Genomic DNA, 13,603 nt, shown 5'->3' with positions numbered 1-13,603 from the left:
GCTTTGTTAGGCAAAATATTTCCCTTTGTCCAGAACGTTCATTAGTAATCAAAAACTGGCGTCTAGCATTAGTCAAAACACAAGATAAAATCAAGTACTGAACATTTTGAGACGACTTTGGTAGTGTCCGTGATTTAGAAAATCATCAGGCATGCATTAAACAGTTCCTTAAGCGTCATTAAGCTATTCAGGCAATATCTCAAAAAACATTTGTTATTTCACAGTGCTCAGAAATATCAGATCATAAAGTTATAAAAACCTTTATCATTACAACCTATCAAAAATGTCTAGTTATGTCTTCTTTATTGATTTAGTGTAGGTAGAATTATATGTTTAAAATATTCCTTTTATTGCTTTAATATGTGAATATACTTGTCTGCTTATGTACTTTATTCAATGAGGTTTGAGCATATCTGTTTTTGTAGCTAGGCAGGACTTTTTGTATTTCGAACCTATTCCTTCATTAGTTATATGACGTCTCGCCCTGACCTACGAAAAGCTTATGTCCATTTTCCGCTTCCTGTTGGTAGACGACACACTTTACATCCGCTACTCGCGTTGCTCTTCAGTGGCCAGCTAATCGCATTTAAGCAATGTGTTACTTGTCACCTGCTTCCAGCTTACAAGGAGCTCAAATCTTGTCTATCAGCTGTTATTTACAGCTCAGGTACTGTAAACTAACAGCCGACTTACCCAAATCATTACTACAATGTTTATATCACTGCTGTCAGGCAACAACATTGTTCCTCCAAAATGGTCAGTTTTTAGTAAGATTATTTTGCAACCCTTAACATTGCATCATCAATGCGATCAAGCCATTTTCAACACTTGTCTGCGTACGTCTGCGGCTAAACACTGTCACATTGCCAATCCTTTCTAACCTGCACTAACTGACCAATTATCATCACCACTAAGGGAGGACAGGAGCTAAGCATACGACACATCGAGCAAGAAGATAAAATAGGAGAAGATGGACAAGCCATCATAACTATTCATGCTATGAGACAAAACATACAACTCCAAACATCCATGAACATCTACGGATCTCCAGATTTTTTTTGTTTGAATTGACACCATACAAAACGCTAATTGGTCCACATGGCGCCTTTGCTTCTCCAAAGATCTCTGGACAGAGGAGAGCTTCGACCCGCTATGACTTGCTATACTGCTGTAATCACCTTTGCCAATTGAGGTGAACAGGGGGCACCTTTAATGTAGTTTGCACAGATGCTCTGCAATGCACAGACATCCTACTAAACGCCTTGCAATTGCGTACAAGGTGTGAATCCAATTTGTGAGGATTGAAGATTAGGAAGGCTTGTTCGTGACAATTTCTGGACACTAAGCAGATGAACGCAAGCTCCTTGCTCCGGAAATCACTTTTGTACGGTAGGTATTGTCATACTTATGGATGACAGATGGCTTCCTGTGGTTGCTATATGTATTTACGCATTGAAATCCCATCAGAAGGCAAAATCAAAAATAATAATAATAATAATGTGTAACTTGCTATAGGCCAAGCAATTGCATGATCACAACTATTTGAGTAAACGGAAATTAGAACAACTACAGTGAAAACACTTTTTATGAAATAAATCAAATACAAAAATGCTTATTATTATTATTTTTTTTATATAAATGTAGACAGACAGACAGACAGACAGCGAGGAATGTATAATGCTGGAATGAAGGGGAGAGAGTGAGGAAGGGACCGGATTTGACCAAGGGGATCAAGTTGACAAGTCGAGGATTTTAATTTATATTGTAGACAAGGTTTGAGAATATCAGGGTGTACAAACATCGAGAAAAACTGACAGAAGGAAAGGAACTCAGGATTGGTGAGAGGCAAAGCATTTGAGTGACGGTGTTGATGAATATTTTGTGAATTTGAGAAGAGTGTTTATGTGCTCCATAAATGTGGTCATCTCTGCAGAAATTTGCAAAATGTGTCCTAATTATGCATGTTAAAACGACACAACATTGACGATACATTGTCAAGAAGCAAAAGATAACTAAAGGTCAGAAAAAGGAACACATAACTAATCCAGTCACAGGGTAAATGGATTATAATTTGAAATCATTAAAGGTTATCTTCTTCTGTGTATCCCAAGCCCTAAGGTGAGGGTCATTAATTAATCACTTTAGCTTCCACATTATTGATTTTATTTGTTGACATTTGGTTTTTCTTTTTTTTTTAATTCACCAGCCAAGACAATTGGAATGGGTGGAATGTCTGAAGACAAGAAGCTTCCTCTGTCTCTTAATCTTCTTGACTTATGGTGGCCAACAGGTGTGCATGAGCCAATGCATTGCGTCCCTAAGATAATGATCCGAAGCAAGAAAGGAGGAAATGAAAGAAAGGAAGATTTTAAATTCAATCACCTCACAAGGCTGCAGAGCAGACCTGCGCAAAATATGTAACTGTGAACCATATTTTGACCCATCAACACTCTCTTACAGTGTTTATAAAGTCAAAATGAAATGTACAATACAGTAAGTAAGCTGATTCCTGATCATAATTACAACGTGCATAGTTTTCCAAAGTAAAATATTCCCTTGGCTCAAAAAGCTATGAGACACGGCCCGGGTGTAGACCCATAAGGTGATTAACCTGATCACACTTCCTCTTCAAATCGCGGTTAGAAGGCCACAGTGTCTGTTGACGCCAAGCTGTGGAAGTGATAACCTGTAATTATCACAGGAAGCTCTTTCTTTAATCCCCTTTATGTTGATTAATTCCTATTTCACATGGATTGAGATGCCGTAATAGTAAACTCTTTTGTCCGCCGAGTGCGTGGTACCATCATTTTGGAATTTGTTGCTTAATATTGCTTCGTCACTTTGCTTGTTATACACTCACAATTCAAATTGTTAAGGATGTTTGCACAATCGAATGAGCTTGAGGACATTATAAATATGATGGATCTTATGAAAGAGTTTAATATTGGATTAACAGAATCATTTTGGGGAAAAAAAAAATGATACCGCTTCATCACTTTGGTACACACTCAAGATTAACATTTGCACAATCAAATGAGGGAACTGTAACTTGCTAGAGAGGACACGATTGAAAGTATTTTGAAAAAAAAAATGCGATGAAACACTAACACTGGTTCACACACAAATGTAAGGAAAGCAGAGATTACAGTAGTCCAACTGTGTGAAAATACGTATGGTGAAAGTGGCATATGGTGTCCGTATTACAAGTCAGTGTCAAGTAGCTAATAGCTGGAACTATGCACAGTGGTCACCATATTACTTTGCCTGAAGACAAAAAAAAAAAGCATTACATTTTGACAATAAAGTATCAATATTTGGAAATATATTTACAGTAAATGATTTTGTTAGATGAGTAGAATCAATTTGTGGTCCCCGAGTCCACTGCCCGGTACCGGTCCAAATTTTTTTTTTCTTATTTATGTGTAGTGGAGGATTTACGTCCAAATCAGGACTTTAATTATCATACATTCTTGTGGCTCCAAATAAACATTCAAGTTGTAAAGTAAAACATTGAATGTCAAAGTTGAGGAGTGAAACTGTCAAGAAGATGACGAGAGTAAAGTAGGACAAGTTGCAGCCAATCATTTGCAAGTACCGTGATGAGCCTCACGGTTTGTAGCCTGATCTCTCTCATTAAGCTTCCATTTAAATAAAGTCTTAAACTGGGCATTAGTAACTCAGATATTTATTATTCCAAGCTTCACACAATCACTCATGACAAGAGTATTTACTTTTAAAATAGTGATTATATAGTAAGTGCATTAAAACTACAAAAATACGATCCATGACTAAGGAAATAAAGGGCGGGAAACAGGTTTTGGCTGATACCGTTATTTATCGTTGACATGTGGGTCATAGGAAAGGAAACAAAGTCCCCATTAACTGTAAAAGTGTGCGACGGTTAATGGAGGATTAATGACGTGACCCACACTGCCTTCATGCTTTGGCAAAGTCAATAATTGGTCAGACTTGAGCCGCACGCTGCTTCTCAATCCTCCTGTAATCTAATTTGCCCGATTTGAGGATCACCACAAGGAGGTATAAAACAACACCCGGGGCGACATAAGCCGCTAGAGTGGAGTTTGGCTTTCGACACCTATTGCGACGACACTCTATCCGAGTTTGGACGGACCGAAGCTCCCTCTAACCACCTTAACTATGGGTTGGGAAGGAAACCTTGAGCCGAATGGCACAGAGGGTAAAAACTTCTACATCCCCATGTCCAACAGGACTGGGATTGTTAGGAGTCCCTTTGAATATCAGCAGTATTACATGGTGGACCCCATTTGGTATAGGATGCTGGCTTGTTACATGCTCTTCCTGATCTGCGGTGGAGCCCCCATCAATGCGCTGACATTGTTTGTCACGGCTCAGAACAAGAAACTTCAGACACCTCTCAATTACATCCTGGTTAACTTGGCTGTGGCTGGTCTCATCATGTGCGCCTTCGGGTTCACCATCACAATCACATCGGCTGTTAACGGCTACTTCATCTTGGGAGCCACCTTCTGCGCAATCGAGGGATTCATGGCCACGCTCGGAGGTAAGAGCGTGAATGAAGCGGTGGTAGAAGATCCATTCCTAAGCAAATTGTCCTGTAGGTGAAGTTGCGCTCTGGTCTCTGGTGGTGTTGGCCGTGGAGCGATACATTGTCGTCTGCAAACCTATGGGAAGCTTCAAGTTCAGCGGCACCCATGCTGGAATTGGAGTTTTGTTCACCTGGATCATGGCTCTTGCATGTGCCGCACCCCCACTCTTTGGATGGTCCAGGTAAACCTTTTTTTTCTTTTTAAATAAATCCAATTTATGCCAGCCCAGTCAAAAGGCATCTAAAGGTTGGTGAAGGTCAACTAAACCCCAGCCTGATATTTTGTTGTGATATTCTAGAACCCTTAATAAACCTTGCATGTTTCTGAGCTGTAGAAAACAAAAACTGAGAATGTTAAACTCCACCCAGATTGATCTTCTTGCAGCGCTAACCTCAAGATGACTTCTTAGCAACAATACGTTGACTTCTCCACAGATACCTCCCCGAGGGCATGCAGTGCTCCTGCGGACCCGACTACTACACTCTGGCTCCAGGCTTCAACAACGAATCCTACGTCATCTACATGTTTGTGGTCCACTTCTTCGTTCCCGTCTTCCTTATTTTCTTCACTTACGGCAGCCTTGTGCTAACAGTCAAAGCTGTAAGTAGCGTGACGCACTTAATCACCCATCTGTCGCTCCTTGTTAAATTGAAATCTTGAACGGCTTCTACGTTTTGCTTCAAGGCTGCAGCCCAGCAGCAGGACTCTGCTTCCACCCAAAAAGCTGAGAAGGAAGTGACACGTATGTGCATCCTGATGGTCTTTGGCTTCCTGATCGCTTGGACCCCATATGCCACCTTCGCTGGCTGGATCTTCTTGAACAAGGGAGCTTATTTCTCTCCTCTGACTGCTGCTCTCCCCGCCTTCTTTGCAAAGAGCTCTGCTCTGTACAACCCGGTCATCTATGTGCTGATGAACAAACAGGTTGGTGCAGCAGATTGTGGTTTTACATCTTCACTTCATTCCTGATCTCTTCTTTTTTTTTCCCCTTCCAGTTCCGCAACTGCATGCTGACCACTATTGGGATGGGCGGCATGGTGGAGGATGAGACTTCAGTGTCCACCAGCAAGACAGAAGTGTCTTCTGTGTCTTAAATATAATGACACCTCAAATTCTATGGACATTTTCCTCATTGATTTGGAAACCATCTCATGAAAAAAACAACAACAACAACAACATCCTGGACTTTTGCCAAATGGAATTACGGAAAATGAATGGACACGCAAACAAATATCAACCCACCTGTCAATATGTATATAAAAAGAAAACGGTACAAGAGAGATGCTACAGAAGTTACGCATGGTGTTGTCCGTCTGTGTGTGCACATCAGTGTGCGAGTGTGAATGAACTGTGACGACACAACACAGAGTATGACGGCACTCCAAAACGCTCGACTATCAAGTTGGAACCCGCTGCGGCACAGCAACAGTGGGCCCATGTGCAATCATATGCGAGGTTATTTTCATGGCATTATGTTATGGTTCATTGGGCTGTTTCAATGTGACTGTTTTTATGTATACTATTTCGCAAAAAAAAAAAGAAGAAAAAAAAAACATAGGCTGAAGTAAATAAATACATGCATGAAAACATTTGTGTGTAATCTTGATTTGGATATGTTTCTTTTTACTCTAGCAGAAACATAGGATTCCATTGAGGATTAGATTCTTTGCTGTTTGGGCACACTTCAGACATCTGAAATAATCTCAGTTCCGCCAAAGGGTAGTCGTGACTGCCAACTTGACAGCTGCTGAGTTTATCAAATGGTTAATCACAGACTCCTTAAGACGCAATGGTAGGTCAATAGTGTGCCAATCCAATGTGGGTAAACGGACTCAAGTAATCTGTTGGGAATCCTGGAATGAATGCATTCCGGAAATGGATGCTAAAACAATTCAAAATCAACAGATGAGCTTGAAATGAGATGAGCAACTGTCATGGTGGTGTTGCTTTCTTTTCATTGACTGAATGAATCAATAAATTTATTTTTGAATGTTTAAAAAGAAAAACAAATAAATAAAACAACTTACAAAATAAGCTAATACATATTCAGAAAAAGGAGTAGGAACAAGTATAATTTTTTTTTAAATTCCAAACCCTTTGTAATTTATATAACACTACATAATTTGTAATTTTGCATCGAAATATACAAATATAATTCATTTAATATACTTTATTATCTCATCCTCATCAGCATATAATCAACCACATTAATACAAAATGATAAATTCAGTTTTACAATTTTCTTGTACCTACATCTGATTCCCAGCTGCACATTGCCTTCTTTTTTTTTATTTTTGTTTTTTTATTTAAACCAGTTCAGAAATGACTTTGTTTACTTCGTTTTAAAAGGATTCACAATTTCTTTTATGTCCACCTCCATTCAAAATGATTTGCTGTTTTGTTTGGGCAAAACTTCAATGGACTCGCTGTATCAAACATTCTATAGATAATAATAAAGATGATTATTTTTTTGCTATTATTAGGAGTATTATTATTATTATTGATTATTGATGATAATGGCTTTAGATGTCAGTGGGTAGAAGTGCAATGTGGCACTCAGCGTAATGTTATACTGCTCTCTGGAGGCAGTACTTAGTACCACTGGACCGTTTTAGAACATTTTTCATCAAACAGTTAAATATCCATATATACATATATTTGAGATTTTTGCCAGTTTTTTTTATAAATAAAATACACTCATAACAAATGCGACACACAAGCATGTAACTCAACAAGGACACAAAAATCAGTGTGATATCTATGTCATGATGTACCCCTTTATTTCCTTCACGCATACTGATTGTAATTGTCAAGATGAGAGGACATGCACTGTAATTTAGTCGTGCAGGCAGGCGGCCCCGGACACCTGCATGCCATTTGCATTTGTGTGATGGGCAGCACCCGCAGAGAGGAGCCTCACTTCTCCCCGCCATTTAATTACTTGGACCAGTTAAAAGACCGCTTGCAAACTGAGGTCTTAATAATAAAGTGGGTTTAATTCCAGGCTGATGTTCACTGTGAACAACAGCCTTGGATGGATGGAGATCACTGATTAGCTTTGGACATTTTTGAGGCTCTAGTCAACATAAAATGCACTTATGGTGATATCATTTTCTCGAATTTAGATAATACAATTCATCATCTATTTTGCAAAAATAAAGACATATTGGATTTGTTTTGTTTTTAATGAGCCTCAACAAAAAGCAGGGGCAGATCCAGCTCGCAATCTTTAAGTGCATTTCCTCAAAATCCTCTGATCTGTTTACCAATGACAACAAGCAGTTTTGACTTTATGCAACACTCATGAAGCTGGGCTAGTCAAACACCAGCACCTTGTTTGTTTACTTTACAGATGACCAGTAAGGCCCTTAGGCACAACATTTATAATTGAAGTTGAATCTCTTCTTTGTTTTGCCTTTGACAAAACAAAAATAAAGTCGTTAGTGTGACTTATAGGTATTAGAATGTCTAAATGGGATGAAACAGCTACTGGGAGGGATTATCCCACTGGCCTTTGCAAAGGAGATAATCAAGGCACGCTGCATGACGCACTCTTTAATGTTCTCCACATGAAGTTTTATTCATTTAGCATTCCCTCTTTTGCTTTCTGCCTGATGACATTTTTAATTCATTTTTTCATGGGTACAGTCAAGCACAAAATTATTCATACCAATTTTGGGCGTGACTCTTATCTAGTCTGTGTGCAACAAAGATAGACCAACAGTCAAGCCCCAAATTATTGATACCAATTTTAATTTGGCTTTACATTGTGGGCAGCCCAGGTCACACCTTTGCAATAATCATGTCTAAGGCAGATTGCTTACAAAGCACATACTAAAATTTTTAGATCTTTAAGTCCAGCTCATACACACGGGAGCATTGCATTTTTTTATTTTATTTTTTTTAAATGAAAGACTGATTTCAAAATGCTTTAAGATTTTAGCAGTGTTTGGTATCAGTATTCAACATTTGGAGTTTTGGCTTCAAATAAAAATCCAGTCAAGCCAATATTGCAACATTCAATTACACTGAACCAGACTTTATTTAAAATGAAGCTTTTTGCAAGTGGACAAAAGCACAGTGATTACAATCTTGGGGAAATGCAACAATAAAGGAAACAACTGCACGTTCTTTCTAGCAAGATAAATAAAAAGAAGATCAATTGTCTGTAATATTGAGTGCTGCTCGAAATATTTTTGAATTCTGTAGAGGGGATCTTGGAAAAAGTTTCCTTCTGCAAAGATTTGAGAAGCAATCAAATCTTGCAATATTTTATACAAAGACACTCAAATTTAAACGTAGTAGCAACAATATCTATACGATTGTATTCGTGGAGGTTTTGCAATACGAGTAACAAAGTGCTTGAACACAAAATAACGTTTGCTCTATTATTTATTCCTCATTATATTTGTTATACAGCTATTGAAATTATTAATTACGATATTTTCATCCCAGCGATATATAACGAAGAATTAGTGAACAATAGCTGAACTACGTACATTATCTGACCCATAGTACCACCACGTACAGTTCACACTTATTCAGACCTCATTTTGTTTGGATTTAAATGATGTGGTCAGATGACATCAAAAATGTAAGATGTATGAAACAAACATGTAAGCGATAAAATAAACATAAGGCAAAAGAAAAAAGAAAAAAAATCATGGGGCCCCTCCTTTACTGTCTGGCTGGCCGAGATAGGTTTGCGGGAGGCCGTGGCTCACTTGTGATTGGTTGATGCTGCTTTGCCGGTACAGCTGCATGCCTATATCTCCTTTTGTCGGCTTCAAATTGTTGTTTTTAAACGGTCGAGGACTAAAACTTTCCTCTTGAAGGTCAAAGCTGCTCTCGCTGTAGAGCCGCTGACGCATTTCTCGTTTTCCAGAAGCGCTCCTGGTGGGATACCTCTGACCCATCTTATACCAGCCTGTTTCTTTAAAGACAAACCAAATATTTCCAGCCCAAAGGATGACATTGACAAAACCAAAGACCTAGGAGAAGAAAATAAAAAGTGTGTACATTATAGGCATGCTGAGAATGAAAGATCTGCTGTTGCCGACTTATTTCTACTCACCACAGACGAGTTGAGCCGAGACCAGAGAGGTTCTTGGGCCGCCGTGCATTTGTTCTCCTGAGCCGAGCAGGCGGAGATGAGTAGTAGCACCTTAGTGGGCTTTGTAGCCACCTTGATTTCCGAGAGATCTTTGGCCCAACAACAACTACTGATGAACCACATAAGGGAGAAGATCACTGTCACCGCAAAGTCCTGCAAAGAGGAGAAAACATTATTGTAACTCCTCCTGGTCTTGCTACATCAGAAGCCAAACAGTTACCAACCAAAAGTGGGCCTCTGTTGTTCTTTAAGTATTTGTTCTGGTAAAAGACGTAGACCACCGTTGCCAGTAAGGAGTAGAGGAACGTGATCACGCCCACGCTGACAAAAAACTGAGCAGCGGGGGAAAAGTCACCATCCAGGAAGAGAATTTCCTCTCTCTCTGTTTCACATAGGGGAGCCCTGAAATGCACTTGTTGTAACCTGCAGAGGAAAAGGAGATTAGCTCTCAGTTTTTCTTAAGGGTTAACATGAAAGGATGCTTTTGCAAATTATAGTCTGACCAACCAGCCCCTTGCCAAAATTACCTGAGGCCAAATGAGTACAAGTGCTATAAAAAAAATGGATGGATGCTTTACCACTAATTACACTCAAAGCATTTGAATGCTAGAAAGTCAATAAACAAAGTCGATGGTGTGGCTTTTCTTGCAAGTGTTAATTAGAAGCTTGCCTCAAAGTGACTGACAGTGATTGGCAGTGAGATGTTCGCTGTCACTGCGCCGCAAGCGACACCAGCATCCAATTATATTGCATGCGCCCCTCACGCAAATGAAACTACCATTAAATTTGGTGTAATTTTCTAATTGTGTAATTTTTATATGGTTGGATTCCTTGTTAGGAAAAGAAATACCTGAGTGCTGGTTAGGTTATAGGTAAGTATTCTCGAGATCCAGTCAATATATTCCACTTTGGTCGAAATGAGCGTACCTCATTTTGGATGTGGAGGAAAGACGCCAGTCCAATTTAAAGGGCCCTTTGTCTGAGATGCTTCATTGCATCATTAGACCAAAATGCACTTGGAGCCAGATTCTAACCTTAAGTGGGCCCTTTTGACGTACCAAAATGTTTCCACTATTGATCTTGTCTAGAAGCGTGCACCCACAATGCCTTGGGGGCTGTCCGCTCAGAGATGGCTTCATTTAGTGATCAACTCCTCAAACGGGGTGCGTCTTCCTCAAGAGAAAGTATCGACTCTTCAAAGTTTGAAACATCAAATTGACAAATTGTGTCGTCATCTTTATATATAGCATGCCCATTTAGATATATGGACAGCGGAGTCAACGTTTGCACTGATGTACTTGATGTCAACTCATGAATAATGTAACACTTTCCCATCTGTCCACAATTTTTTTATGGCAACAAGTTGTTGTGAAACGTAAATAGCTCAGCAAGCTATTTAAAGGAGTTTACAAATATTTATATCTATTTTTAAAATAACATATGGTCCGTAAGACAATTTAAAAATGTTGACATGAAAGTAGGACTTATTCCAAGTCCCCATCTGATAATAATTAAATATTGATCGGAAGGAAGTGTGAATTTTTCATTTACGTCTTTTTGTCCAATGCTCAACACGTTCTACTGCTAAAAAGTACATGCAACACACACCGTGAAATGATTTTGTAAATATGAATATTATAGTCAAAAATGTGTCATTGGTAGTAATCACAGTGTACCTGAATGGATAGCCAAATTCAATGTTGATGCTCCTGTTACTCTGTCTATTGCCTGCACAGTCCACTTTAACCCGGAGGTGTCCATGGTAGCCGCCGCATGTTGCAAACGCACAAATGGCAAAAATCTGAGGAGAAGAATATGATAGCAGTAATATGAGGACACAAGCATGAAAGACTATCAAGGGACATGTCTGAGTGAATGTGGCTTATTGCATAATGTATTTCCATCAATAAATCACAGGACTGATTATTACAATTTCTAATTGGTTTGAAAACAAAGGCTGAATAATTTAAAGGTAGGAAGTGCTGCTCACTGTGCACGAGAGGGTGGCCGCAGCAGCGCAGGCTGATTCATTTTCGCATCAAACGTTTGGACAGCTGTGCCTTTGCGAGATTCAAAGCACCGTATACAACATGTAATCTAAACTGAGTATGTTTAGCTGACAGCATACAGGAAACAAATATTGTAGCTCAAGAATCACTCTCACTACAGCATTACTTGCTATTTGAGTGCATGCAACCTGGCTAACTACTCAAAAAAGTATGATAAAGAAAAAAATATATAATAATGAAATACAATTTCTTGGGGGGAAAAAAAAAGGAAGAGGAAAATACTTACCGGGGCAAATATAACCATACACATTTAAAAATCCCAGAAGTGTGTGGCCCAAGTCCACTCGGTGTCTGCAGCGTTTGTCATCAGGCTGGGATGTGGATAATATGAGGAGAGGATCCAGCGGAGGGGAGGGCTCACATGAGGTACACTAACTTCCCAAAGGAGGAGTCAGATATATTTTGGATGCGTATTCATTTAAATCAATGGTTCCCAAACTTTTGCAGGCTGGCGCCCCCTTGGCTCCCCAGTGAACCGCCCACTTTGGGAACCACTGATTTAAATGAAGCCATATTGCCACCATAGTGAACTCAGCAGAATTTTTCAACAATCAGTTTCTTTAAAAATCATTTTTTGTTATCTCTCAGTTGCAAGTTATCAAGGCCTAAAATTGTGAATTTGTTTGGGGGGTGGCAAAAATTGGCATTGAGGAGGCTCAGACTAGCATGCAACAATTTTATAGACTGGCTTGATACTTTTTATATGATAGCTCTCCTCTTGAAAAAAACGAGTGTTGTTCAAATCAAAGAAAACAATGTACAGTAAACTGGTACAAAAAAAAGAATTATGTCGCCCCCTTCTGGTTCTAAATGGGCGTTACATGTTTAGCTGATGTATTTTGAATCCCCATTGCTGCTTGTGTAACTTGAACTGAATTTAAAAGCTAATGAAGATGGCAGCCTAATTATTTAAAGCTGAAAATAATACATTCAATAAATGTATTGATACTAGTTGAAATTGTACAAAGAGAAATGCTGATAATAATAAAGTTTCCTTAAAAGAAGTAACGGTATGTACGGGCTCCTAATAATTAATAAAAAAAAAAAAAAAAAAAAAATAAAAAAAAAAAAAACTAAAGTCTTAAATGTAAATGCTGAAATGTAATTTCAAAAATATTTTCCTTTGTTAGCTATCATGATAGAGCTGATCCAAAAGAGGGCAGCACCTTATCATATATTTGAGTCCTTCTGAAGTACTGAACAATTTTTCATCCCAGAATGCATGTGACAATTGTGACCTCTTGAAGTAACATTTTCATCATTTTTGAATGAACTCACCGATGGTTGCACTCTGCAATGAGTTTCCTGATGCATCAAGAATTGGAGGAGGGTATGAGGACTTCTGCCATGGTAAAGTGGCGAGGCTTCATCCCCTCGTTGCATTATTAATGAATCTCTTTCTGGCATCATCTTTCTGCTCCTGCCTGAAAACTGGGAGAGGAAAGAGACAAGCATAAATCTCTTTCTCTCTCTATCTCGTTACAGATTCCAACAAATCTAAGCTGCATTTCCTGCAGGTGCATGCTACGTGTGTAGTATAAAGCTTCGTCTACGAACTTAATCTAAAAAAGCAATATTGAAGATGGGTGTAAAACGTTAGAGCTACATTTTGAAGCAAAATGTGGAGGACTCTGTTATGTAAAAGGATTTGTGTGGAAAATGAGCTCCTCCTTGCACCAACATGCCAATTACTGCTGTTGAAGGCACTGCAGTCAAGCCTACACAGATGCACGCATGTTAGTTTTGCCAGAGTGTGTCGTCATGTTGCTCTCTGAGAACTGCAAGGAGCTGCAACACTGACCCTATTCAATCAATCTCACATTAAAAAAAAA

The 13,603-nt window shown here is 39.0% G+C and overlaps 2 protein-coding genes across 2 annotated transcripts; one reads left to right on the top strand and one right to left on the bottom strand.

The window, feature by feature from the left end:
- The first annotated feature begins 4,158 nt into the window (after positions 1–4,158).
- LOC133162194 (green-sensitive opsin-like) lies at positions 4,159–6,143 on the top strand. Its single transcript, XM_061291211.1, has 5 exons — positions 4,159–4,543; positions 4,602–4,770; positions 5,024–5,189; positions 5,274–5,513; positions 5,585–6,143. Exons 1-5 carry the CDS (start codon positions 4,159–4,161, stop codon positions 5,681–5,683), a joined length of 1,059 nt encoding a protein of 352 aa, XP_061147195.1. The 3' UTR covers positions 5,684–6,143.
- Positions 6,144–8,440: 2,297 nt separating this feature from the next.
- Positions 8,441–12,081, bottom strand: synprb (synaptoporin b). Its single transcript, XM_061291212.1, has 5 exons — positions 11,998–12,081; positions 11,379–11,503; positions 9,927–10,125; positions 9,664–9,855; positions 8,441–9,580 (listed from the first exon to the last, which is right to left on the bottom strand). The coding sequence occupies exons 1-5, from the start codon at positions 12,019–12,021 to the stop codon at positions 9,251–9,253; spliced, it is 870 nt and encodes a 289-aa protein (XP_061147196.1). The 5' UTR covers positions 12,022–12,081; the 3' UTR covers positions 8,441–9,250.
- Between the last annotated feature and the right edge of the window lie 1,522 nt (positions 12,082–13,603).

Source organism: Syngnathus typhle, linkage group LG11 (assembly GCF_033458585.1).
Source record: "Syngnathus typhle isolate RoL2023-S1 ecotype Sweden linkage group LG11, RoL_Styp_1.0, whole genome shotgun sequence".
NCBI classification, from domain to species: domain Eukaryota; kingdom Metazoa; phylum Chordata; class Actinopteri; order Syngnathiformes; family Syngnathidae; genus Syngnathus; species Syngnathus typhle.
The sequence above is the reverse complement of the archived record's forward strand: the minus strand, read 5'-3'. Positions and strand labels throughout refer to the sequence as shown.

What these genes read in the sequence shown, in the direction of transcription:
- synprb (XM_061291212.1), bottom strand. Translation starts at nt 12,021, where the DNA reads ATGTGTATGGTTATATTTGCCCCG. An exon ending in GAATTTGGCTATCCATTCAG is followed by an intron (nt 10,126 to 11,378) that starts GTACACTGTGAT and finishes TTTCCTCTGCAG; the next exon opens with GTTACAACAAGTGCATTTCA. An exon ending in ACAACAGAGGCCCACTTTTG is followed by an intron (nt 9,856 to 9,926) that starts GTTGGTAACTGT and finishes TCCTCTTTGCAG; the next exon opens with GACTTTGCGGTGACAGTGAT.
- LOC133162194 (XM_061291211.1), top strand. Translation starts at nt 4,159, where the DNA reads ATGGGTTGGGAAGGAAACCTTGAGCCGAATGGCACAGAGGGTAAAAAC. An exon ending in TTGTGCTAACAGTCAAAGCT is followed by an intron (nt 5,190 to 5,273) that starts GTAAGTAGCGTG and finishes TTTTGCTTCAAG; the next exon opens with GCTGCAGCCCAGCAGCAGGA. An exon ending in ATGTGCTGATGAACAAACAG is followed by an intron (nt 5,514 to 5,584) that starts GTTGGTGCAGCA and finishes TTCCCCTTCCAG; the next exon opens with TTCCGCAACTGCATGCTGAC.